Genomic DNA, 27114 nt, shown 5'->3' with positions numbered 1-27114 from the left:
CACAGAGATAGTACCAGTTCAGTTCCAAACCACCCCAATAAAGCGATTATCACAATAAAGTGAGTCACATGAATTTTTTAGTTTCCCAGTACATATAAGTTATATTTACACAATACTGTAGTTTATTAAGTGACAATAGCATTATGACCAAAAAAACAACGTACAAACCTTAATTAAAAAGTACTTTATTGCTAACAAAATGCTAACCATCATCTGAGACTTTAGTGCGTGGTAATCCTTTTTACTGGTGGAGGATCTTATCTTGATGTTGATGGCTGCTGACTGAATAGGGTGGTGGTGAAAGCTGGGGTGTCTGTGGCAATTTCTTAAAATAAGACAACAGTGAAGTCTGCCATGTCAATTGACCTTTCCCTTCACAAACAATTTCTCTGTAGCATGCAGTGCTGTTTGATAGCATTTACCCACAGTAGAACTTCTTTCAGAATTGGAGTCCATCCTCTGAAATTCTGCTGCTGCTTTATCAACTAAGTTTATGTAATTTCTAAATTCTTTATTGTCATTTCAACAGTCTTCATAGCATGTTCACCAGGAGTAGATTCCATCGCAAGAAACCACTTTCTTTGCTCATCCATAAGAAGCGACTCGTCTGTTAACATTTTCTCATGAGATGGCAGCAATTCAGTCATACCTTTAAGCTTCACTTCTAATTCTAGTTCTCTTGCTATTTCTACCACATATCCAGTTACTTCCTCCACTGAAGTCTTGAACTGCTTAAAGGCATGTATGAGAGTTGGAATCAGTTTTTTCCAAACTCCTGTTAATGTTGATATTTTGACCTCTTCCCATCAATCACTTATGTTCTTTTTTTTCCCCTCAAGGAAAACATTCCTTTATTTTTAAGAAGTTTTTATTTTACATTGGAGTATAGTTGAGTTACAATGTTGTGTTCATTTCAGGTGTACAGCAAAGTGATTCAGTTATACATACACATATATATCCATTCTTTTTCATATTCTTTTCCAATATAGGTTATTACAGAGTACTAAGTAGAGTTCCCTGTGCTATAGAGTAGGTCTCTGTTGATTATCCATTTCATATATGGTAGTGTACATATGTTAATCCCAACCTCCTAATTTATCCCTCCCCACTACCTTTCCCCTTTGGTAAACATAAGTTTGTTTCCTAAGTCTGTGAGTCTGTTTCTGTTCTGTAAATAAGTTCATTTGTATCATTTTTTAGATTCCACATATAAGTGATATCATATGCTATTTGTCTTTCTCTGATTTACTTCACTCAGTATGATAATATCTAGGTCTATCCATGTTGCTGTAAATGGCATTCTTTCATTCTTTTTTTATGGCTGAGTAATATTCCATTGTATATATGTACCACATCTTCTTTATCCATTCATTTGTCGATGGACATTTAGGTTGCTTCCATGTCTTGGCTATTGTAAATAGTGCTGCAATGAACACTGGGGTGCACGTACCTTTTCAAATTATGGTTTTCTCTGGATATATGCCCAGGAGTGGGATTGCTGGATCAAATCTATTTTTAGTCTTTAAAGGAACCTCCATACTGTTCTCCATGGTGGCTGTACCAATTTATGTTCCCACCAACAGTGTAGGATGACACAAACAGATGGAACGATATACCATGTTCTCAGATTGGAAGAATCAATATTGTCAAAATGACTATACTATCCAAGGTAATCTACAGATTCAATGCAATCCCTGTCAAAATACCAATGGAATTTTTTGCAAATCTAGAACAAAAAAGCTTAAAATTTGTATGGAAACACAAAGACCCCAAATAGCCAAAGCAATCTTGAGAAAGAAGAACAGAGCTGGAGGAATCAGGCTCCCTGACTTCAGACTATACTACAAAGCTACAGTAATCAAAATAGTTTGGTATTGGCACAAAAACAGAAATATAGAACAATAGAACAGGATAGAAAGCCCAGAGATAAACCCACGGACATATGGTCACCTTATCTTTGATAAAGGAGGCAGGAATGTACAGTGGAGAAAGGACAGTCTCTTCAATAAGTGGTGCTGGGAAAACTGGACAGGGACATGTAAAAGTATGAGATTAGATCACTCCCTAACACCATACACAAAAATAAGCTCAAAATGGATTAAAGACCTAAATGTAAGGCCAGACACTATCAAACTCTTAGAGGAAAACATAGGCAGAACACTCTATGACATAAATCACAGCAAGATCCTTTTTGTTCCACCTCCTAGAGTAATGGAAATAAAGACAAAAATAAACACATGGGACCTAATGAAACTTAAAAAGCTTTTGCACAGCAAAGGAAACCATAAACAAGACCAAAAGAGAACCCTCAGAATGGGAGAAAATATTTGCAAATGAAGCAACTGACAAAGGATTAATCTCCAAAATTTATAAGCAGCTCATGCAGCTCAATAACAAAAAAACAAACAACCCAATCCAAAAATGGGCAGAAGACCTAAACAGACATTTCTCCACAGAAGATATACAGACTGCCAACAAACACATGAAAGGATGCTCAACATCTTTACTCATTAGAGAAATGCAAATCAAAACTACAATGAGATATCATCTCACACCAGTCAGAATGGCCATCATCAAAAAATCTAGAAACAATAAATGCTGGAGAGGGTGTGGAAAAAAGGGAACACTCTTGCACTGCTGGTGGGAATGTGAATTGGTACAGCCACTATGGAGAACGGTTTGGAGATTCCTTAAAAAACTACAAATAGAACTACCATATGACCCAGCAATCCCACTACTGGGCATATACCCTGAGAAAACCATAATTCAAACAGAGTCATGTACCAAAATGTTCATAGCAACCCTATTTACAATAGCCCGGAGATGGAAACAACCTAAGTGTCCATCATCGGATGAATGGATAAAGAAGATGTGGCACATATATACAATGGAATATTACTCAGCCATAAAAAGAAACGAAATTGACCTATTTGTAATGAGGTGGATGGACCTAGAGTCTGTCATACAGAGTGAAGTAAGTCAGAAAGAGAAAGACAAATACTGTATGCTGACACACGTATATGGAATTTAAGAAAAAAAATGTCATGACGAACATAGGAGTAAGACAGGAATAAAGACACAGATCTACTAGAGAATGGACTTGAGGGTATGGGGGGGGAAGGGTAAGCTGTGACAAAGCGAAAGAGTGGCATGGACATATATACACTACCAAACGTAAGGTAGATAGCTAGTGGGAAGCAACCGCATAGCACAGGGAGATCAGCTCGGTGCTTTGTGACCGCCTGGAGGGGTGGGATAGGGACGGCGGGAGGGAGATGCAAAAGGGAGGGGATATGGGAACATATGTATATGTATAACTGATTAAATTTGTTAAATAAAAAAAATTTTGTTAATATGGTGAAAATAAATAAATAAATAAATACATTTCTCCAAAAAAAGACATACAGATGGCCAAAAAGCACACGAAAAGATGCTCAACATTACTAATTATTAGAGAAATGCAAATCAAAACCACAATGAGTATCACCCCACACTAGTCAGAATGGCCATCATCAAAAAGTCTACAAACATTAAATGCTGGAGAGGGTGTGGAGAAAAGGGAACCCTCTTATCACCTATGTTCTTAATGGCATCTACAATAGTAAATCTTTTCCAGAAAGTTTTCAATGTACTTTGAAAACCAGATCCATCAGAGGAATCACTATTTATGGCAGTTATAGCCTTACAAAATGTACTTTTTAAATAGCAAGACTTAAAAGTTAAAATTACTTCTTGATCCATGAGTTGCAGAATAGATGTTTTGTTAGCAGGTATGAAACCAACGTTAATTTTGTTGAACATCTCCATCAAAGCTCTTGAGTGACCAGGTGCTTTGTCAATGAGCAGTAATGTTTGAAAGGAATGCTTCTTTTTGTGAGAAGTAGGTCTCAACAGTGGGCTTAAAATAGTCAGTAAACCATGCTGTAAACAGATGTGCTGTCACCCAGCCTTTGTTGTTCCATTTTTAACACAGGCAGATTAGATTTAGCATAGTTCTTAAGGTCCTAGGATTTCCAGAATGATAAATGAGCATGGGCTTCAACTCTGTCACCATCTACCTAAGCAAGAGAGTCAGCCTGTCCTTCAAAGCCAGGCATTGACTTTTCCTAGCTACCTATGAAAGTCCTAGATGGCATCTTCTTCCAATAAAAGGCTGTTTTGTCTACACTGAAAATATGTTGTTTAATATAGTGGCCTTCATTAATTATCTTAGTTACATCTTCTAGATAACTTGTTGTAGCTTCTACATCAGTACCTGCTGCTTCACCTTGTACTTTTATGTTCTGGAGATGGCTTTCCTTAAACCTCATGAACCAACCTCTGCTAGCTTCAAACTTTTCTTCTGCAGTGTCCTCATCTCTCTCAGTCTTCACAAGATTGAAGTCAGAGCCTTGCTCTAGATTAGGCTTTGGCTGAAGGGAATGTTGTGGCTGGTTTGATCTTCTATCCAGACCACTAAAATGTTCTCCCTATAAACAATAAGACTGTTTCGCTTTCATATCATCGGTGTGTTATTATACCAGCACTTTTAATCTCCTTCAAGAACTTTTTCTTCATACTCACAATTTGGTTGTTTGGTGGAAGAGGCCTAGATTTTGGCCTCTCTTGTCTTTCGGCATACCTTCCTCATTAAGTTTAATCATTTCTAGCTTTTGATTTAAAGTAAGAGATTGGGACCCTTCCTTTCATTTGAACATGTAGAGGCCACTGGAGGGTTATTAACTGGCCTAATTTCAATATTATTGTGTATCAGGGAGTAGGGAGGCCTGAGGAAGGGAGAGAGATGGGGAAATGGCTGGTTGGTGGAGCGGTCAGAATACATACAACATTTATAACATTAACTGATTAAGTTTACCATGTTACTATGGGTGCATTTCATGGTGCCTCAAAACAATTACAATAGGGCTTCCTTGATGGCACAGTGGCTGAGAATCTGCCTGCCAATGCAGGGGACACAGGTTCGAGCCCTGGTCCAGGGAGATCCCACATGCCACGGAGCAACTGGGCCCGTGAGCCACAACTACTGAGCCTGTGCTCCGCAACAAGAGAGGCCGAGACAGTGAGAGGCCCACGCATCGCGATGAAGAGTGGCCCCCGTTCGCCACAACTAGAGAAAGCCGTCACACAGAAACGAAGACCCAACACAGCCAAAAATAAATAAATTAATTAATTAATTAAAAAAAAAATTACAATAGTAACACCAAAAAGCACTGATCACAGATCACCATAACAAATATAATAATAATGAAAAAGTTTGAAATATTGTGAGAATTACAAAAATGTGGCACAGAGACATGAAGTGAGCAAATGCTGTTGGAAAAGTGGTGCTAATAGATTTGTTGGACATAGGGTTGCCCCAAACCTTCAATTTGTGAAAAACACAGTAAAGCAGAGCTCAATAAAACAAGGTATGCCTGTATTCAGTGAACTCTTAAGATCTAAGCTCAGAAAGTTTCATTTATCACCTACTTAGTTCATTTCAGGAAGGTTTTCAATGAAGAGACTTATACAGCTTCCTGCAAACACCTGCTCAACATTCACCAAATCTCACCTTAAGGAGATTCTTATACCTTAACACACACACACACACACACACACACACACACACACACACACACACACACGTGTGGGAGTGCAATAAGTTGATTCTGTCACAATTAGAAGTGATGAATCATGAGAAAGAGTTTTTCCTGTATTCGCAGGTTTAGATCGACAGCAACTGTATGTTCTCCACCTAAAACAATTTTCCAAAAATTTTAAGGATTTATTATTTTCTAATGCTTTTATTGTTTTAATGATACTTTTGGAAGACTTCTAAAAGTTCTCTAAATCTCTTTTATTTGTGAAGCCAAGTACTGGAAAAAAATTCTGATAGATTCTGGTATGCACCCAACCACTAAATTCTATGGTTGTGTGTGTGTGTCGGAGGGGGAAGAATTAACTAGATGAGGCACAAGCAATGGAATGATTTCTTTTAACTGGATTTGTTGGATAATGGAGTGTTTCAAGTCTACTGAAACCTTCATAAAATTTTTCTCTTTCCACACCAAGATAAACAGGGTACTGTTAACCAAATTAGTTAATTCTTTCAAGATTAAGACTGCTGCAATACCTTTGAATCATTTTGAAAATCAATTCTCACTGAAAAGTATAAATATGTGGGAGGTGGTTTATATTATGGATGTGTTTTGGTTTTACATTTTAATTAAATTACTACAAGTTTTTTTCCATTTATCTGCTCACTCCTAAAAATTGAGACCCCAGACACATACCTCAAAAAATAAATCCAATTAGATAATCCTGACTTTCTAAATAATGAAAATTAAACTATTTCTTTATATTTATTACTTGCTAAACTTTTATTTATATACCCAGGAATTGAGCCTCCTTTTAAAGATCTGAGGTAAAAATTGCTAAGTAATGCTTAAAACTAAATTACGAAAATACTACATATTATATCAATATTTATAGGAGGCAACAAAACCTAAGGGAAAATTATAGCTTAAAACATCAATTATAGCTTAGAATAGAAAAAACTGATTAACTCACAATAGAAGCAATGAGATAACAGAAAAGATATTAAATAGTACAAACAAAATGAATCAAAGCCCAAAGATGGTTCTCTGAAAAAGACTATTAAAACCAACAAACATGCTAAAGTTAAGCAAAAAGATGTTATAAATAACCAGTAATTGAAATAGAAACAAAGCATTAAATAGAAAAATAAAAAGGATCACAGTAACAGAAAATTGCTAATTCATAAAAGAATTACTATTTGTCAATTTGTAGTTAAAAATTTATAGAAGTTTTAACTTTCCACAAGAAAACGTTTCTTACTTTCATTAAACAAAACAAAACAACAGAAACACCCTAATATAGAGACCTTTGACATTATCTATGAGAAATAAAAGCCTATGGAGAAGTACTGACTTGACCTAGAAAAAAAACAGCCAGTTAATAACAGAGATGGACTAATATGAAAGTTTTCTGATACCCAAGCCCTTTCTTAAGATAAACTATAGCTGATTCCATGTGTTTCATTTTTCTCCTTCCTGAATTGATTCTTACTGAATTTATCTTGTCTCATATGTTCTCTTCATTAGTTAGATAACACTGAATGTGTTTTCTAAGGTTCTGACTTAAAATGTTTTAAAAACTTCAGCACCCAACATTCTTTTATGAAGGTGATGTCCTAAGGCCAATTTTGGATGAGCATGCAAAAAACATCGGCATCAAAAATGTCATCACCCAGGGCTTCCCTGGTGGCGCAGTGGCTGAGAGTCCGCCTGCTGATGCAGGGGACACGGGTTCGTGCCCCGGTCCAGGAGGATCCCACATGCCATAGAGTGGCTAGGCCCGTGAGCCATGGCTGCTGAGCCTGCGCGTCCAGAGCCTGGGCTCCGCAACGGTAGAGGCCACAACAGTGAGATGCCCACGTACCACACACACACACAAAAAAATGTCATCTCCCAGACTGATGCAAGTCCCTCAAGGAAGTAGACCTTGGTCTGTTCAGTTCACATTTTATTCATTACATTCAACCAAAAATGTTCTTTTTGTACTCAGCAGGATATGGATCACTGTGTTCATATATACCAACATAGCACACCAATTCCATTTATATCATCAGACTGCTTATCTTTATCTGGAGGATACTTTGGAAGCATTCTTCTGAAAAGAGCAGAATATCCTCTGAAGAAGCCTGTATTATAATTTAGTAGCTGCATAATCATTTATGAAAATCTGAATCAACCTAAGGTTCTGTCTCTCACATGTTAAAGAGATAATGTATCAAATAAATAAGTACAATTTTTATTGAATATCCACTAAGTCCTAAGCATTAATTAAATTAACCTAATTAAAGTACATTTTATTTAGCCACTGAATACGAATCTCAGAATCCAGGTACAGTTAGGATACTGAAGATTTATAGCTTTTTAATGACAGAGCTGTGCTCAAATTCAGATCTTCTGGCTTACATTTCAGTGTGCTTTCCACCAATCTACAACAGTACATTTTTATGCGATTTCCTATAACAATGTAGGTTGTCTCTAGAAAGTAGATATCCTCAAATGATTGAAATTCACTTACCTTGCTTCTTTTCACAGTTGACAGCACAACCTAAAATAAGCTGGAGCAACCTCCCAAGCTCCACAGAATCTGAACATTCAGTTATTTGGTTTAAATCAGGGATAAGTTCTTCAGAAATCTGTTGTCCCAAAAACTGCAGTGTTGAAAATAAATTAGATCACTCATTTTTGTAGGCTACAGAGAACTGACTACATTGAATTATTACAAGGAAAATAAATTATAAATAGGTTCATGAAATGACTCAGATAAATTAACAAATGATAAACCCACAATTATTGACTAAAACCAGTTAGTAAAGTTCAAGCAACCTCCCAAAATTTTGAGAACCAACCAAAAGCAACTAAAATGGTTTTATAACAAATATCCTTCACCCCACTGTCAGAGAGAGGAACTGTTTAAGAAGCCCCTGGCCTGATCTATTATGATAAAACTTATGCCTTTCCATAAAAAAATAAACAGACTTAAGTCAAAGAAAATTCATAATATTTTGATACATGTTCAATGAACAGAGAGCCACAAAATAAACCAAATGAACAACAAATCTAATGGATTAATCTTTCCTGGCTCTATCTTTTTTTTTTTTAAGATTGTTTTTTTCTTTTTTCTTTGGCTGTGCCATGCAGCTTGCAGGATCTTAATTCCCTGACCAGAGATTGAACCCTGGCCCTGGGAGAGAAAGTGCCAAGTCCTAACCACTGGACTGCCAGGGAATTGCCAAGACTGTTTTTTTCAAGAAACTAAAAAGTATTCTTGCCATTAAAAAAAAAAAAAAAAAAACACTTCAAAATGAGTTTTAGGCATTAATGAATTGAAAAATTTTAGTTCTAAAATTATTTGCAAGAAACTACAAGTTCAATTGTATGAAAACTTTAAAAAGTAAAAACAAAATCCTTTAATGGCAAAACCAAACCAAAAGCTTTTACACGTTAAGCAATAAATTTTCTTATATCAAATAATCCTGCTAGAGAACTTCTTAAGATGCTGAATAAGAAAAAAAAATCACTTGAATAATGCATTATCTAATGTGACTTTAATACTACTTTTATTTTGCACTTTTTCCCAATTCACTTGCACAAGCATAATTTCATAGTATGTCTTTGCTGTTATTTACATTGGAAAGAAATATCAAAACAATGCTTTAAATAGAAAAGTACTTTAATTTAGTTATAAGGTCTACTTTATAGCACTGCATAAAATCAAATTATATAAAGATGATAGTAATTTTATTTAAGAAAAAAATCAACTTAAAAAGTATCAATATAGAAACATTATTTTACAAATCAATATATTACTTTTTAGCCCTTTTATGTTAACAAAATTTGAGTGTTCTAAAAATGGAAAAATCATAATATATTTCAATTATGAATTATATACCAGTAAAATGTTATAAACAAAAAGCCAAGTCATTTTTCAGTGTCAATATAATTATCACAGAGTATTTTATATTTGAACAAAGTCAGATGATTTTCATACCTCATTGTAATAACCCATAATTCCTTGAAGTACCTTCTTTAAATTACTAGCCTAATGGAGGAAAAAAAAGAAATAAATTATTTAATATTAACAATGAAAGAAAATATATGTCAAGGTGAAATATAATAAAACCTTCCTGATAAAAATGACAAAAACATATTTTAGAGTTCTATAAATACAAATACATGGTTTTTAAATATCAAAGCTTTATTCAGAGTTTGATTAAAGAAAAAATGTCTTCTTCCTTAGATAGTTGAACCAGAGTGATTGTATTTAAAGTGAGCCACAATGAACTCAAGTACCAACTTAAAAGATTTAGCTATGAGCATGTCCACCTTCAGTCATGAGTGAGTAACTGGATCTAGACTTACTCTCCACCACAAACAACTAGAAAACAGGACAAAATACAAGGAATATTGTTTTCACGCTTTAGCCAAAAGACAATATAGAACTCTAATTTCTAAGAGAAGGAAAACAAAAAAGATGAGCCCTACACTAGTCTAAGACTTCTCTCTAGAGGCAATTTTCATACCATGGCACAGGGAGGTGGAAACAAAACAAAGCCTGATGTTCTTGTGGAGTTGAGAAGATAGACATCAGAAGTTCAGGAAGGTTGAGGTAGTTGGGATTTGCAGGGCAGATAAATGAAGAGGTGAGAGCTTTGGAAAGAAATCTCCATAGTAGTCCCTTTGACTCTTTGGCTGAATACTAATTTGCATGTGCATGGGTGAAACTCAATGAGATTAAACAAAAATAATTTCCGAGGAAACAACAATCTAGGGAACTATAAACTGAACAATTCCTTGAAGATTGCACAGGGCCAGAAACTGCTGAAATTCCCACCAGTCAGGGTGAAGAGATTATGACTATGCTAATACACACAAGCATTGACTAAAAAACCCCAAATAGGTCACAGCTTAGTAGTAAGTCTAACCTAGCCCTAGAGGAGAAAATAACTCTAGATCTGCCTTCCATCCCCCCAAACCTTGAAAAGATCGAACTGATTCACAAGTCCTTTAACTGAATGTAAGAACAAAGTCCAACACTCTTTAAAGGAATATAAAAAACCCAGCACTCAATAATAAAATTCACACTGTCTAGCGTCCAATAAAAAATTACTACACATGTGAAGAAGCAGGACTATAATTAGGAGAAAACTCAGTCAATAGAAACAAGCCTAAAAATGAGAGATGAAAGAATTAGAAGATAAAAAAGTTAAAACTGTTAGTTTAAAAATGTTCAAGGATTTAAATAAGAGGAATATAAGAAAATAAATAATTTTTTTTAAAAAAAAGAATGAAATAAAGAGATTGTCAATGGATAAAAAAGCAAGACCTAACTATTAGGTGTCTACATCACTTTCAATATAAAAACACAGAGAGACTAAAGAAGAGAAAAAGATATAATAGGCAAAAATAATCTTAAAAAAACGGGAGTGGTATATCAGTATCAGACAAAGTAGACTTCCAGAAAAGAAATATTACCAGGGATAAAAATAAGTCATTTTATAATGATAAGTAGATTCATTCAACAAGAAGACATAAAAAATTAATGTATATAAACCAAATAACACAGATGCAAATTACATGATTAAAAAATTAGAATTGAAAGGAGGAATTGACAAATCCACAATCATTCTTAGAGATCTGAGGACTCCTCACCCCTTAATTGACAGAATAATCAGACAGAAAATCAATAAAGATATAAAAGAAGTAAACAGTACTATCAACAAAGCTGTAATAATCCATATTTGTAGGACTGCAAAATACATGTTGTTTTCAAGTGCACATGGAATAATCACCAAGACAGACCATATATTAGGTCATAAAATAAGTCTTAGTAAATGTAAAAGAATTCAGAGTATGTTCTCAAAACAAAATGGAATTAAATTCGAAATTAATAAATAAAAGAAAGATATGTAGAAAATCCTCAAATATTTAGAATTTGAAATACCTTCTTCTAATCTACCCAGGGGTCAAAACAAAAGTCACAAGGGAAATTACCAAATATTTTGAACTAAATGAAAATAAGAACACAGTATGTTAAAATGTGTGGGATGTGGCTAAGGCAATGCTTACTACTAGGGAAAAGTGCTTAAAGCTGATGACTTAAGAAGCAAAAAAAAAGAGCAGATGTAAAGAAGAAAGGAAATAACAAAGAAGAGAAAGGAAATCAATAAAACAGAAAACAAAAGCTAGCTCTTTTCAAAAGAAAAATTTTTTAATTGAAAAACATCAAGCCAGATGTATCAAGGAAGAAAATATAAGAGACATAAATTACCAATACTAGAGAAGAAAGAACAGAAACAATTCAAACATCCATCAACAGGTGAATGGCTAAGCAAATTGTGGTAAATCAGTGTAATGAAATACTACTCAGCAAAAAAAAAGAAATAACTACTAATACAGGCAACATGGATGAGTCTCAAAAACAATACATGAGTAAAAGAATACCAAAGAGTTCATAATATCTGATTCCATTTATATGGAACTCCAGAAATTAAACCTATACTGACTGAAAGCAGACCTATGGCCACTCAGAACCAAGTCAAGAGTGAGGATTAACTGGGAAGGGGCATACGTGCCTGTTTTTGCTTAATGGAAACGTTCTATATCTAACTATGATGGTATAAGAACATACACAAGTGTCAAAACTCAAACTATACACAACAAAATGTACCCTTCAGTTAATTTAAAAAATAAGATTTAGTTGAGCTTAGTGCTAATTTCAGACCACTGTTTGGATCAAGTACTTCTAGCATTCATTCTACATACCTTTATTCGCCAGTTGTCACCGATATCCTCTTTAATTCGGCTTAACCAAGATTCATTGAACCAAGCTACATCACTACAACAAAAATACAAATGTTGAACATTAAAATGTTTTTATTACATGAAAAATACCAAATTTAATCAACAAATTCAAAGTTATTTTCCATCTTAAAGCCTGTCCTTAATAAGAATAGTAAATATTATTTAAAATGAACCCGCTGAACTTTTTGTTATTCCTAAGGGTTTCTTTTGGAATTTCTCATAGTAAATTAATTAAGACATTAACATCTTCAATTTAACAAACATTTACTAAATATCTCATACTAGGCACCCTGGTAGGTAGATGTAAAAGTCCCAATCCTAAAGGGAAAAAAAAGGAAAACATTTTAACATGTCTACTATGTATCAAGCACTGTGCTTGATGTTTTTTCATATTACTTCATTTAAATATCATAGTCACTTGGCAAAGCATCCATTATCCCCAATCTTACTCCTCAGTGAACTGAGAATAAGCCAATAATTTGCCCCAAGTGACACTAGTACATGGCAAAGTTTAGTATTAAGTCCGATATTGACATTGAAGGCCAAGACAAAGAATTGCTATATCAAATTTTTATGTATTCAATAAGGCCTTGAAGAATAACACCTGATTATAAATAGTGAACTACAATAATAGATTATATTCTAAACAAATACTTGGATGCTTGCTCTGAGTAAGAGTAAAATGAAGGTGAATAATTTATTATCCTGACTCTTAGAGAAATAGCTAATAAAGGGAGAAAGTAAAGAGCACAAATAACTATACTCAAAGGAGAATGTGATAAATGCTTTAAAGAGTAAACGAGGGCTTCCCTGGTGGTGCAGTGGTTGAGAGTCCGCCTGCCGATGCAGGGGACACGGGTTCGTGCCCTGGCCCGGGAAGATCCCACATGCCACAGAGTGGCTGGGCCCATGAGCCATGGCCGCTGAACCTGCGTGTTCGGAGCCTGTGCTCCGCAACAGGAGAGGCCACAGCAGTGAGAGGCCCGCGTACCGCAAAAAATAAAAAAAATAAAAAAAAAAACAAGAGTAAACGAACACCAAGAAATCACAGAATATTAGTACTAGAAGAGGTCTTAGAGGTCTTACCTAAATTTTTACTTTTCAGATAAGCCAACTAAAGTGAGTGTAGAAATTAAAGAGGTTATTTCCAAGGCGGTATCCTGAATTTAAAGATGCAAAGCTGAAAACAGTGCCTAGTTTTTCAGCAATCATTCTGCCTCAGATGTGCTAAAACAGAAGATGTCACTTCTGACTACAGTAACCAGAAATGGCTTCACCATTTTCAATTCATTCTTTGGAATTTGTAACCATTTTCTTTTGAGCAAATTAATGTTAATTATTTTTGACTTTTCTCAGATGCTAAGGCTATAATTACCAAAATAACTTGGCTAAGTGTATAAATGGTATATTTCTAACCAGGTATTTACCTGAAAAGACTGAATTTATTTAGTTAATGAGTCAAAACTCTCAAAGTAAATTTACTTTCTTTTGACATCAGTTTAAGTTAAAGAGGTATGCCAGTTGCAGTGGTTAATTTTATGTGTCAATTTGGCAGGGCCCCAGTACCCATATATTTGGTCAAACATGCTTGGATGTTGTAGTGAAGATGTATTTTAAATGAGATTAACATGTAAATCAGTAGACTCTGAGTAAAGCTAATTACCCTCCATAATGTGGGTGGGCCTCATCCAATCAGCTGAAGGCCTTAAGAAAATGACTGACCTCCCCTGAGAAAGAGTAAATTCTGCCAGTAGACGGCCTGTCGACTCTAGCTGCAACATCAACTCCTCCCTAGATCTCCAGCCTGCTGGTCTACCTACTCTGTGGGTTTTGGAGTTGCCAGCCTGGACAATTACATGAGCCAATTCTTAAATTTCTCTCTCATCCTGTGTGTGTGTGTGTGTGTGTGTGTGTGTGTGTGTGTGTGTGTGTGTACATATACACATGCGTATATATACATATCTTATTGGTTCTATTTCTTTGGAGAACCCTGACTACCTACTACACTTGTCTTCTGACCCTAAAAAAAACTTCATATATGATTCGATAATTCTGTAATTCCATTGTAATTACCTTTAGAAAATGGATCTAGAGATAACCTCTTCTAGTGTTTCCTCCTTTTGTCTTGCATTCCTACTTGTCTTCCTTCCCATCTCAAATCAGCTTTAGCCCTATGTCTTAGAGTGTGCTCAGGCTGCTACAGCAAAATACCACATACTAGATGGCTTAAACAACAGAAATTTATTCCTCACAGTTCTGGAGGCCGAAAGTCCAAAATCAAGATGCTAGCAAGGTAGGTTTCATTCTGAGATCTCTAGTTGCTACCATCTTGCTGTGTGCTCACATGACCTCTTTTTTGTATGTTTATAGACAGAGAGTGAGCTCTCTGAATTCGCTTCTTATAAGGAGTTCAATCCTACTGGATCATGTCTCCCCACTTTTATGATCTCATTTAACTTTAATTACTTCTGTATAGACCCCATCTCCAATATAGTTAAACTGGGGGTTTGGGCTTCAACATAGGAATTTTAAAGGGACACAAACATTCAGTCCATAATACCCTAACTGAGAAATACTTTCTAACTTCTCCATAGAAATCTAACTCTCGTTCTCTTATAAACAAATCCATCCTTCTCAAACAATTATAATTGCAACCTATCTTTCCCACTATTAAACTTTATATCCAACCTCAGAACATTCAGGACATATCCTTATTTTACGTTTTTGCACTGCCACATCTACATGCTTTAACTAGACTCTTGGCCCCAATAATTAGCTCTTTTTTTTTTAGTATTTCCCAGAACTTCAATGAAACTTAAGAGACACCAAATAAGAAGGGAATGCAAGACTAAGGAAGTGAAATGTGGTCTAACTGCTTTCTAATAAAACTAAGTAAGAAACACTACAGGATTATTTTTTAACTCCACCCATGGTATTTGTCTTCACAATTCTACCAACTAAATATAGGTAGTAATTAACACCTACTGGTTACTAGACACAACATAGCTATGTTGCTTCAGTGGACACCCTGACACCATTCTTCGTAAATAATCAAAAGGCCTTGTGCGCTTAACACATCAAATTGTGGTCTGTACTTTGGACATGCACATCTGGCCTCTCATTTATTAAGACTCCAAAGTAAAAATCTATCAGGAGGGGTTCAAGATACTACGCTGAAATGATTACAGTTGACTGAGGGCACTGGCTTGAGTCAGGCCAAAGTGATAAAAATCTGGGCTTTGCTATTTTACTCATTATTTGACTTACTGAAGTCATTTCACCTTTATAAACCTCTGTTTCCTCACCTATAAACTGAGGATAAAAATAATGCCTACCTCACAAAACAGTAATAAAAATTAAATGAAATACCATATGTATAGGGTATAGAGCCATGTCTTACATTTAGTAAATACTCATATGTTGGCTTTCATGATTTATTATTTTAAATGATCAAATATCTGCTGAATGAATGAATGAACAAGTAAGTGCATGATACTTGAGGTCTCTGGATATTCTACATTCTGTCTCATTCTTCTCCCTCTCATAAAAATGTCTAGTCAAAGACAACAGAAAAAAGCAGAGAAATTATCTGGTGCTTAAAGTGACAAAGCTAAAAAGTAGCATGCACTATTTATAGCTGTTATGGGTTGAATTATGTCCCCAAAAAAGATATCTTCAAGGCTTAACCCCCGCTACCTGTGAATGTAACCTTATTTGGAAATAGGGTCTTTGCAGATGTAATCAAGTTAAGATGAGGTCACACTAAATTAGGGTGGACCTTAATCCATTATGACTGGTGTCCTTCTAAGAGGAGAAGAGACACAGAGGGAAGACAGCCGTGTGAAGACCGAAACAAAGATTGGAGTTATGATGCCTCAAACTAAGGGATGCCTGGGGCCACCAGGGACTAGAAGCAGCAAGGCAGGATCCTGACCTAGCGGTTTTGAAGGGAGCACAGTCCAGCCAATACCTTGATATAGGACTTCTAACCTCCTGAACTCTTAAAGAACAACTTTTGTTGTTTTAAGCCACCTAATCTGTGACACTGTTATGGAAACCATGGGAAATGAATACAGTTGTAGTTATAATTTTTCCCCCATGTGTCTTTAAAATAACAACAGTTTCTGCATTTAAAAAAGAGATACATATTATGTATTAAGACTTAAGATAACAATTAAAGAACTGTAGAATCCTAGCAACAATTCCATGGCTCACCATGTCTAAGTCATATACTTTGGGAATTGATTTTTTTTTTCTTTGCGGTATGCGGGCCTCTCACTGTTGTGGCCTCTCCCATTGCGGAGCACAGGCTCCGGACACTCAGGCTCAGCAGCCATGGCTCATGGGCCTAGCCGCTCCGCGGCATGTGGGATCTTCCCGGACCGGGGCACGAACCTGTGTCCCCTGCATCAGCAGGCGGACTCTCAACCACTACGCCGCCAGGGAAGCCCTGAGAATTGATTTTTAAGATTTTATTATTTAGAAGCATACCTGCCTCAGGTAACTAATGAAAGAATTATTCATTAGATTTTGCTACTTCCTTAAAAAGCAAATTTTTCCTTCTCATTTTCAGTAACAACTTTGATGTGAGTCACAACAGCCATCAACGCAATACATAATAAATTGGAACATATATAAAGTGTTTTGAAGTGTTCAAAGAAATAAGGTAAAATTTGCTTTTTTTAGCAGGAATATTATACACTGACCCAACTAGGAGAAAATGTGTGCTATAAGTTTCACTGTCTGGATCCAGACTTCTGAAAAGCTTACAGAAAAAGAAGGGGGTTCAAAAAGAAAAATAAATTTAAATTGGCTCTTATACGATAAGGAGGTGTAGACATCTAAGTACATGCAAAAACAGACAAATGAAACAAAAAAGAGGTTTAGGCCCAATTTTAGGTCACTGTCATTTGTTTTATGAAGAATGAGAGCTTTCTGATTGGTTGGCTATTTTATTATTCCTGCAGAAAAGCTATCAGAAGACAGTAAGAGACAAAAGAGAGAATAAAAAAAGAAAAATCAGAGAGAGACAGAGGATCAGCAGTAACAACAGAATCCAACACATTATGTAAGAATGAGTTGGTGATAAAGGATACAGTTTAACTAAAATTGACCTGACCCTACTCTAAACATCAGGTACAGTGCTAGCATACGGGAGGTCAAAGAGCCATATGTATCACCATATAATAGTAAAAACAGGTCTCATCTACTGTGTTATGGTGTAAAGCTATTAAAGACACTTCAATACATATAAATGACATCTTTGGATGGCACTGTTGAAGTGAGTGAATGCTCACTGGCCTTACACCTATACCAAAACAACGTAGCTGCATCTACACCAACACGCACAAGAATGAGAAAAGGCCAGGTCATACATTCTAATGACAAAAAACAATGATGACTTTCCCAAATCATCAAGAAAGGACCATATTCAGAATTCTTAGTTCTGACCAATTAAATCACTTTGAAACCAATTACGGTATAAATAAATAATTAAGAAACATTTTTAAGAAAGCAGGGGAGTAAGGCATATTTTAGAATGACTGCCAAAAAAAATGTTAACATGCTAAATTTATCTTTTAAAGTGTTAATCTTGAGTTAAACATAAAATCTGTCTATTCAAATTAGATCATTTTGAAGATTCCAAGTAACTAAGATTATGATATTGTTTTAAGTTGTTTTTCTAAGAGTGGTAAAGAATTTTTTCTAATCCATCTACAGAGTTTTTCAAGGTCAATCATAAAAAACCTTTACAAAATGATGGCAATAATTAAATAAATAATTTCTGATATATAAAACCATGTAGCAGAAATAGGAGTCTGGTCTCATTGAAGATATATTACCATGAAAGTAAGCTAATACAAAACCAGTATGACTATTAATTAATAAATTATGACCAAAGGGCTTCCCAGGGGGCACAGTGGTTAAGAATCCACCTGCCAGTGCAGGGGACACGGGTTCGAGCCCTGGCCGGGGAAGATCCCACATGTCGTGGAGCGACAAATCCCGTGCACCACAGCTATTTAAGCCCGTGTGCCTAGAGCCCATGCTCTGCAGCAAGAGAAGCCATGACAATGAGAAGCCCACGCACGGCAACAAACAGTGGCCCCCGCTTGCTGCAACTAGAGAAAGCCCATGCACAGCAATGAAGACCCAACACAGCCAAAATAAATAAATTAATTAGTTAATTAATTAAAAAAAAATTATGACTACAGAATAGGCCCTGTTTGTCCTATTAAGAGTACAACTCATATTGTAGATATTATAACCCTAACCCTTATACAGTGTTTGGCAAAAATTACGAAATAATGGATTTAGGAAATTTTGATATTGTATAATTATATAAAAGGGGCCCAACCCAAACAGAATCACTTTACTGGTTAAGGTACCCAGCATTTGTGACTTAAAATGTCATTTACACAACATTTCATTATTGGTGGATTCATACAATTATGATTATTAATTCAATATAGATTTTAAATTTAATGTTTTTTCCAAATCCAGTATTTCATGCTTCAATTATCTCAAAAATAATAATCTCCATGTATTGATATCTTAAGATGACAACAGTATAACTGAAGGAAACATTACAGTATAAGAAATTATATCACTCATTTCACCTGTTTCTTTCTCAGTAACTATAACTTGTGAACATGACCAGAACAAGTTTAAAATTAACATCTCTTGAATAGATAAGAATCCTGATGGCTCATTTAATTAAGATATATCTCTATGAACAAGCAAGTAATAATCAGGTGGTAAAATTTTTTGTTCCTTACATGCAAGAATGCCTTAGCAACATATGCCTGTCATCACTGGAAAGGATAAAGTTTCAATAACCTTTAGAATACAAGTCTAAATTTTCCTTGAAATTGGGTTTACAATTATTTCAGGAAGAGTGTGGAACACTACTTACATTTGATGAAGAACTTGTGCCATGGCAACTCCATTAGTCAGCTGTTTCACATCCTGACAAGGTGCAGCAGTATTGAATGTCTGCAGCTAAAATGACATAAAGCAAGTTACTTAACTGCTTTACTCCCCTCCCCCCTCAATTTATATATATGAATAAACACTAGAGAGAAAACTGTTTTGTTTAAATAGACCCTGCCAAACAAATGAAATTATACTAATACGTTTCTACGACTGTTATATTTTTATAATAAATACTTAACATTTCATAAAATCATTATCATACCTAATAGTCAAACATATTGATGTCATGTATGAAGTACTTCAATTTCTGAAAAACAGGTGTAGAACTCTTAAGATAGTAATAGTCTGTGTTTTGTCAATTTTTAGGAGAATAACATCAGGAAAAGAACTTTAAGATAACCTAACATCTGCAAGTTAAAATTTCACTCATATCATTTGGTAGGAAAACAAAAGCTAAAAATGTCAAGTCTAAAACGACCTAGTTAATCAATAAGCTCTAAATAAGGCAGGACTTCTGCCTGTTACCAACAGTTACCCTTAGAGCATGAACAGTCCAGGGCCCACCCATCACGTCAAGTTGTATCTATCTAATTTGGCTTTAGATGCTACTAACTTTTCAAATCTCTCTGTGTTAAACATTCATGTACATTTTAAAAATAGAAGTGAAACAGTGGCAACTCTTCCTAATAAGCAAATACAAGATAGAGGAATTTTTTTAAAGCAAATTGCAACAGAGCTCAATGGATTATATACTTTCTAGAAATCTAATCTCAATCCATAAATATCTTAAATTAAATATACTATGATTCTCTATTCCCTCACATATTCATCTCCTTTACTATTCAATTATAATTCCTTAGTTTACCACCATAATACACCTTTAGTGGTTGTTGTATTTTGAGATTCTACAAATCTGTCTCCATTATCCTAATACAAAATGGAAGAATGACACAAACTACGTAAATCTAGACACAGTTACTTTCAAAGCACAAAGATAAAGATACTTTACTGAGCTTCTACTCTACATAGGGCACTGTAGTATAGGAAGGAGTTACAAGGGAAAAACACCAGGTTTCCACTCTCAAGTAGCTTCAGTCCAGAGTTAAGGAGAGGAGAAAAAGACACAAGTCGTTTGCAGAAGATGTCACTTCTAGTCTCATGACTGCGGTATGCACAAAATGTTCCGAAATATACAAGAGTCAACTAACCTAATTAGGGCTTGTATTTATTAAAGACTTCTTAAAGACTTATTTATTAAAGACTTATTAAAGACTTCTTAGAGATGATTCCAGTGGATGATCCTGAGTAAAGAAAGGGCCAGGGGAAGGAAACTTCAGGAAATATCAACATGATAAAAGCACAAGTACAAGAAAAGACATGGTATTTTTAGGTAACATGCAGTTCAGTATTGCTGGATTTCTCTGCATGTTCAGTTGTTAAGGGAGACAACCAAGGAGGTAAAAAACAGGCATGGGTCAGAACTCGGGGTCATGGCAAGAAACTTGGAATTATCCTTAACAGTATTATCTATATCATGGGGAAACAGCAGAATAGTTTCTACCTCACAAGTTGGTTGTGAGAAATAAATTAGCAAACACAGTGTACTTAGATCAGTGCCTGGCACATGGTACAAACTCAACAGCTGTTAGCACATTAGCTATGAGTCAGGGTTTCTCAAAGTGTGGCATCTAAGAACAACATGTATCAGAATCTCCAGACAAATTAAATCAGAAAATCCCCAAGTGATTCTTATGCACATCAGTTCTTTAGAACCATTGCTCTGGGTGATGAAGAATCACTAAAGAGTAACAAGGAAGAGACATCTTTAGTATGTTTTGGATAGTAGCAAGAGTGACACAGAGAATGGGAGAGAGCAGCTTTATGTTTGCTCAGTTAGAAGGCTCCTGCAATGGTCCTTATGACAACATGGAATGCTAAGATTAGTCAGGGTAATGCTGACTAACAGGACAGCGTGAATTCATGGAATATTTAAATTATAAAATAAGAAGGATTTTACAGTTGGGTGGATGTACAAGGAAGAAAAACCCCAGGGTTCAGGGCATCTTTAAAAGGAAGATAATCATATACATTCAGGTAAAATGTGGCTCCCACTTCTCAACCGTTCCTACTTACACATTACATCATTAAGTTTCTACAAAATGGATATGATTAGTGATTTTAAAAAGACAATTTCATGAGACACAGAATATTAGGCAAAACAGTAAAGAAATATGTAAAAGGAGTAAATACACTGAGTGCCTCATGGCCCACCATGCCCAGATTAAGATCAATTTCTTCTTTTTACAGCCATGAAAAGTATTTCTTGGAAGCTCTAAACTAGTTGCAAAATAAATTAGATAACAGAGAACGTCACTTCATTTGGCTAAATTGAAAGACTTTGTAACCAAGAAGTGTGAATAAATTATAAAGCTCAGTGAGGGGAGTGAAGCCAAAGCAGTGGAACAAAAGAAAACGTACCCTTTCAGACTACTCTTCATAGAGGTGAAGATGCAAAAGTCTTTTGGTGAGTGACCCAAAAAGGACAAACAGGGCTTCCATCACTAAACACAGTGCTCTGGCAAACAGCATCTTACTTTCTTCTTTATTTTTAAATAAAGCAAACAATGAGAAATGTGGAAATGCTGTTCCTGAACTGCTTCAATATAAACGTCAAAGAAATCAAGGAAGAAAAGGGGTTTTCACCAGTGATACCCAACAAAAACTCAACTTTGGGTCAACCCTATTCTCAAATTATTCTCAAATTCTCTTCCTTCAGCTGCTCATTTCAGAAAGAGAATCACTGCTCTGAATTTTAAGAACTTCATAAAAATGATTCAACTTTTTTTTTTTTTTTTTTTGGTAATTTGGGCATATGTTCGGTATTAGTTTTTCCTTCACCAGCATGTTGAAATCAAAGAATGAAAGAACCAAGTAAACCATTAAGAAAAGCCTGGTCCAGCACTCTAATTTTATTGAAGAAATTAAAGTCCAAAGATTTAAAATTTTCAAATGTCACAGAGCCAAAAGGCAGAATTAAATTTATCTTCACACACATACTTCAAACTCTCTCTACCATGTAAATGATGCCCAAATTTATCCTTCAGCCCTGAATTTTTTGCTAAGTAGCAGTATAACATTTCTAAGAACTAATTATTTTAAGGTGAGCTCCAAATCACAAAATATAACTTTTAAAGAACTGCCAAAACAGGCATCTCTTCACCTAACCAACTTTTCTTGATGACCTATCTGTTAAGGATGGTTCTATTGTCCTAGAACAATGTCCAGTACTGAAAGAACAGTTTACTACCAGCTGTCTTCTCACCTCCATCATAACGTTTTTTTAATCTCATATCTCCTACAACTTCCCCTCAACACGTAACATTACTTAGCTTGGCAGGGAGCACATTCATTAAGAGTCCAGGGATATCATGACAAAGGTGTCTTCCATTACCTTCTTTCAATCTATCCTCAAAGAAGACCATTACATTACTCCTAGAAGTTCTTCCCTGTGTCTGGAAAACTCATTTCTCTTGATTTCTACTTGGTGAAATTCATCAATCCTCTATGAAATAGTTAAAAATTTATCCTAGGTATCTACAAAAACCTATATACTTAGTGGTGAATAACGAATGGTGAAATACTAGCCTCTGATGTCAGGACCAAGACAAGGATATTTACTATCATCACTTTGATTCAATGTTGTACTGCAGATCCTAGTCAGTTTTTGTTCCTGGGGATAAAGCAGAAAACAGGTCAGACAAGAGCTCTGACCCCAAAGTGCAAACGAGATGACTTGAGAAAATGTTAAGTGTTACAGACACAACAAAAAGGGGTTAACAGGTTACAATGGATTAGGAGTAGGGGACAGGTAGGTCACTCACTGTCACAGACTGTCTCTGAAAGATGACAAGAGACTCAAGAACTGAATGGTGAGAAGCCAGCCAGCCATTGGAAGAACTAGAAGGAGGATATTTTAGGAAGAGAGAAGAGAAGTTAAAAAGCCCTGATGCATTAAAAAAAAAAAAGAGAGAGAGCTTAATTTCAAGAAACAGAAAGTCAACACAGCATGGTGGGCACAGAGGAGTGTGGCATGAAGCCAGTTTTCAGAAAGTTGGGGAGGTGAGGTAAGACCAGCTAGCTGACGAACAGCAAAGTTCACTGGGAATCATCCAGAGAGGTAAAGAAAAGCCTAGAGGCAGGAACCTAAGAAACTAAGGCAGAAGATAAGTTCACAAAGGAGCCATCAATTACGATAAGGATAATAAAATAGTTCCCAGTTTGCCAATCCCAGTACGTGAAGGCCTTAGAGAAAAGAGCTCAAGTGCAATGGGCTGAGGAGTAAATAAAAGCTCAAAAAGTATAAAGGATGAGTACTTAAAAATGCAAGAAATATGACTGTGAAGGAAGGGGGGGAATACAGTGTAGCTTTAATAGGGAGTGACGGCTCTTAGTTTTTCTTTTTAAGAGAGGGAAGATTCGAGCAAGTTTACATGTGGAGAGGAAAGAGCTAATGGAAAGGAAAAAAAAAATACCGAAAGGGGATAAATGACAGAGCAAAGTTTTAGAAGAGGTGAAAGAGGTGGATCTAGAGCCAGAGCCAAAGATAAGGAGGAGGTCGTTTTCCTGAAGGGGAGAAGGTTTGGGGCTCAAACAGGGTACTGATAAAGGTTTGCAAAGAGAAGTAAGAGAGGAACTGTGTGGTTATTGTTAATCGTGAAGCTGGGCAGTGTATGGGAACAGGAGGATTTGGCTGTAGCAGCATTTGAGAGGCAACAGTCTGCACGTTAATTCCATCTTCTCCATAGTGTTTCAGCAGCCTGAGAGAGAACTGGAGAAGCAAACAACCAGTTATGCTCTGTCATCTATGATTCCTTATCTTTCCTTATATTATAAATAATATTTTTACATGGGACTTCCCTGGCAGTCCAGTGCTTAAGACTGTGCTCCCAATGCAGGGGGCACGGGTTCGATCCCTTGTGCGGGGGAACTAAGATTCAACATGCCACATGGCACAGCCAGAAAAAAAAAATTAAATATAAATGAATAATATTTTTACAGTTTTTAAGGAATTTTACTTTCCATTATAAAAAATACACAGCTCTGCCTACCACACCAATTAAAATGGAAAATTCTTTGATTATTCTTGATATCTTTCTTCCTCAGTGTCTTATACAAAGTAGGAACTTCACTATTTATTAATACCGATTAAAACAATGGATACAATCACAAAATATTTTATATTTTGAAATACAACTCAAGAAAATTCTATACTTCACCACCAACTCTCATATAAGTCAATGACATCATAAAGACTAAGTTTACTGGGTAAGTCAGATGTTTAGAGCAACAATGCAACAGATTAGGATACACCCTTTAATTAGTCACTTGTTTAATAAAACACATCATTAGAAGTAATGTTGCCTTGTTTCATGACAGCCTTAAACATGGCATCTAAATCCCAATACTTCTTTTAAGTGAAAATACAGATGAACACTTAGCTAATTGCTTTTAACTCAGAAACTCCAGATATTGCATTCTACTTAAAGCAAAAGCTATTTACCTCCAGAGTGTAAAGGTTGCTTTACATTATGGTTATTTCCAATAAACTTCACACATTGTCAGAAACCTTCCTTAATTTCTCATTCTTTTGAATTACATGCATTGAGAGATAGACAGGAAATCTCGTCAACGAATTACCGCCTCCTAATCCAGAGTGTTTACATTCCATTCTGCACACAGTCCCCTACACAAAACTAAACAACTGGTTTAGGGATGAGCATCATTGACAGCACCCTGTGGACCATCGAGCATCAACCTTGCCCAATGTGGGTTAGCAGCCACACCTGAATGTCAGCTCTCTCGGATCGCTGAGCACCTCCAAAAGGTGACAGAGACATTGTTTTGCTGGCGGGAATAGTGGGGGCAGATCCTGCCCGTCCAAACCCAACAAATTAACAGAAATACTAAACGCGGATAAAGTGCAAACGAAAATGCCAAGTTCTTTTCTTTAAGGAAATGCTTGTCCATTGGAAGGGGAGGGGAACCAGTGAGAAAAAGGGAATACGAGCCCCCACCCCTAACATATCTTCTGATCCACGCAGGAAATACGTGGAAACATCTCTTCTAAGCGGCTTCTACAAAAATGGATGTTCTGGGGTCAGGGAGAAGCACTGATCCACGAACTAAAACCACCTATTGGTCACCTGTGTCCAAGTAGAGGAAGGTGGTTGCAGTGGGAGGGAGGTTTCAGCGGGGGTCTTCACTCCCAAGTGGCACAAAGGTCACTATGGGAAGGCTGTTCAGCAGACGGAAGGCAAGGGTGTCGGTGGCCCAGAAAGTCTAGGGCTTGGGCGCAGGGCAGGGGCAGAAAATGGGAGAGCGGGGAGTTAAGGGATGGGCGCTTGGCTCCCGCCACAGCTGTTCGGAGCACGATCAGGGCAGTAAGACGAGCCTCCTCCGTCCCGCCCCCCCAGAGCTCCCTTTACCCTCCCCCCGCCCTCAAAGACATAAACACAGCGCACACTCACTCACGGACGCACACCTGCCCCGCGATCCGCAGGTGGCACTCTCGCGGTCAAGGGCGACTGGAGGCGCGGAGGGCAATGCGCGGAGTCCGGGGCGCAGGTGGTCCCCGCTGCTCCGCAGGCTCACCTGAGAGGTGCCAGTGACCAGGCACCCCCCACGACCTCTCCGCGGTCCCCCGGCCCCCCTCGCCCCCTCGTACTCACCCAGATGATGAGGCTGTCGCACAGTGGCAGCTCGGACTGCGGAAGCGGCTGCGTCTCTTCCATGGCCGGGACTGCAGTCAACTACACCGCTGACACCAAAACCTCCCTCCTCCCCGCGCTCCGCCAGGCGCCGGTGTTGAGGACCTGCTCGCCCAACAGGAAAGCTCGGTAGCCAGGCCCAGCGCCCGCGCCGCTCACGCGCGAAGCCTCGCGCTGCCGACGTCGCCGGCGTAACCCCCTCCTCGCCGCTGCCCCTGCCCCGCCCCGCAGTTCGCCCCCTCCCCCGTCTGGCCCCGGCCGCGCAGCTCGGCACCTGAGCCCCGCCCCCTCCCCTCCCTTCCTCTCCCCGCCGTCCTCCCACCCCTCCTTCCCACTCCGGCACACCTCTCCCCTCCGCACTGAGTGACCTGGGCGCGCACCAGTCACAAAGAAGATAGGTGCCGGAGGGGGACGGGTGGGGCGGGGAGGGGGCGGGAAGAGCGGGAATAGGTTGAGCAGGAGGGATTGCTGATTGGACGCGCCCTCTTGGGCTTCGACCAATCAACGTGAGACAAGACTGTGCCTCCTAGAGAGCGAGCGAGAGGGTGGCAAGGGGTTTATGACCTGGCAGGTGCAGCTAGGGTGGGGGGCAGCGAGTGCGCGTGCGTGGTGGGGGGTTGCTGAGGCACAGCCCCAAGGGCAGAAGCGGCCGCGGGGGCCTAAGGGTACGCGGGGCCGGCTCGGGCATCTTCTGGCCTCCTTCCTCGCCGGTAGGGCAAGCTCCTGGCTACAGCTATGGAGACCCACACTGCTTCCACAACGTCTGCAGAAATAGATCCTACCCGTGAATAAAAACCACTCCAGATAGGGAGAGTTGATTTTCTTCTAGGCTCTCATTAGAAAACGATATTTTAATTTGCATATAAGGCAAAGAAATGTGTTTCCTGTGGGGGAAAAATACTACAAAGCTGCTTAAATCAAATAAGCTCTCATGAGATCACAAACCATGGGCAATTTTATTTTAAATGGGGCAAAAGGTAGGAAAATGAAAAATGAAATAATCTATTTTTCAAAATCATGGAAAATATCAATGT

The 27114-nt window shown here is 37.3% G+C and overlaps 1 protein-coding gene across 1 annotated transcript in view; it reads right to left on the bottom strand.

Annotated features, from left to right (window-relative positions):
• The window catches only part of HOOK1 (hook microtubule tethering protein 1), a gene marked incomplete at both ends in the record, with an annotated part of 67421 nt that extends 41317 nt beyond the window's left edge, over nucleotides 1–26104 (bottom strand). Inside the window, 5 exons of the mRNA XM_079697612.1 lie at nucleotides 8092–8224; nucleotides 9565–9615; nucleotides 12339–12411; nucleotides 19294–19379; nucleotides 26042–26104. Coding sequence (XP_079553738.1) covers nucleotides 8092–8224; nucleotides 9565–9615; nucleotides 12339–12411; nucleotides 19294–19379; nucleotides 26042–26104 — 406 coding nt within the window. The remainder of the gene's footprint in view (nucleotides 1–8091; nucleotides 8225–9564; nucleotides 9616–12338; nucleotides 12412–19293; nucleotides 19380–26041) is intronic.
• Nucleotides 26105–27114: the final 1010 nt, after the last annotated feature.

Source organism: Hyperoodon ampullatus (assembly GCF_949752795.1).
Source record: "Hyperoodon ampullatus genome assembly, chromosome: 2".
Lineage (NCBI taxonomy): Eukaryota > Metazoa > Chordata > Mammalia > Artiodactyla > Ziphiidae > Hyperoodon > Hyperoodon ampullatus.
The sequence above is the reverse complement of the archived record's forward strand: the minus strand, read 5'-3'. Positions and strand labels throughout refer to the sequence as shown.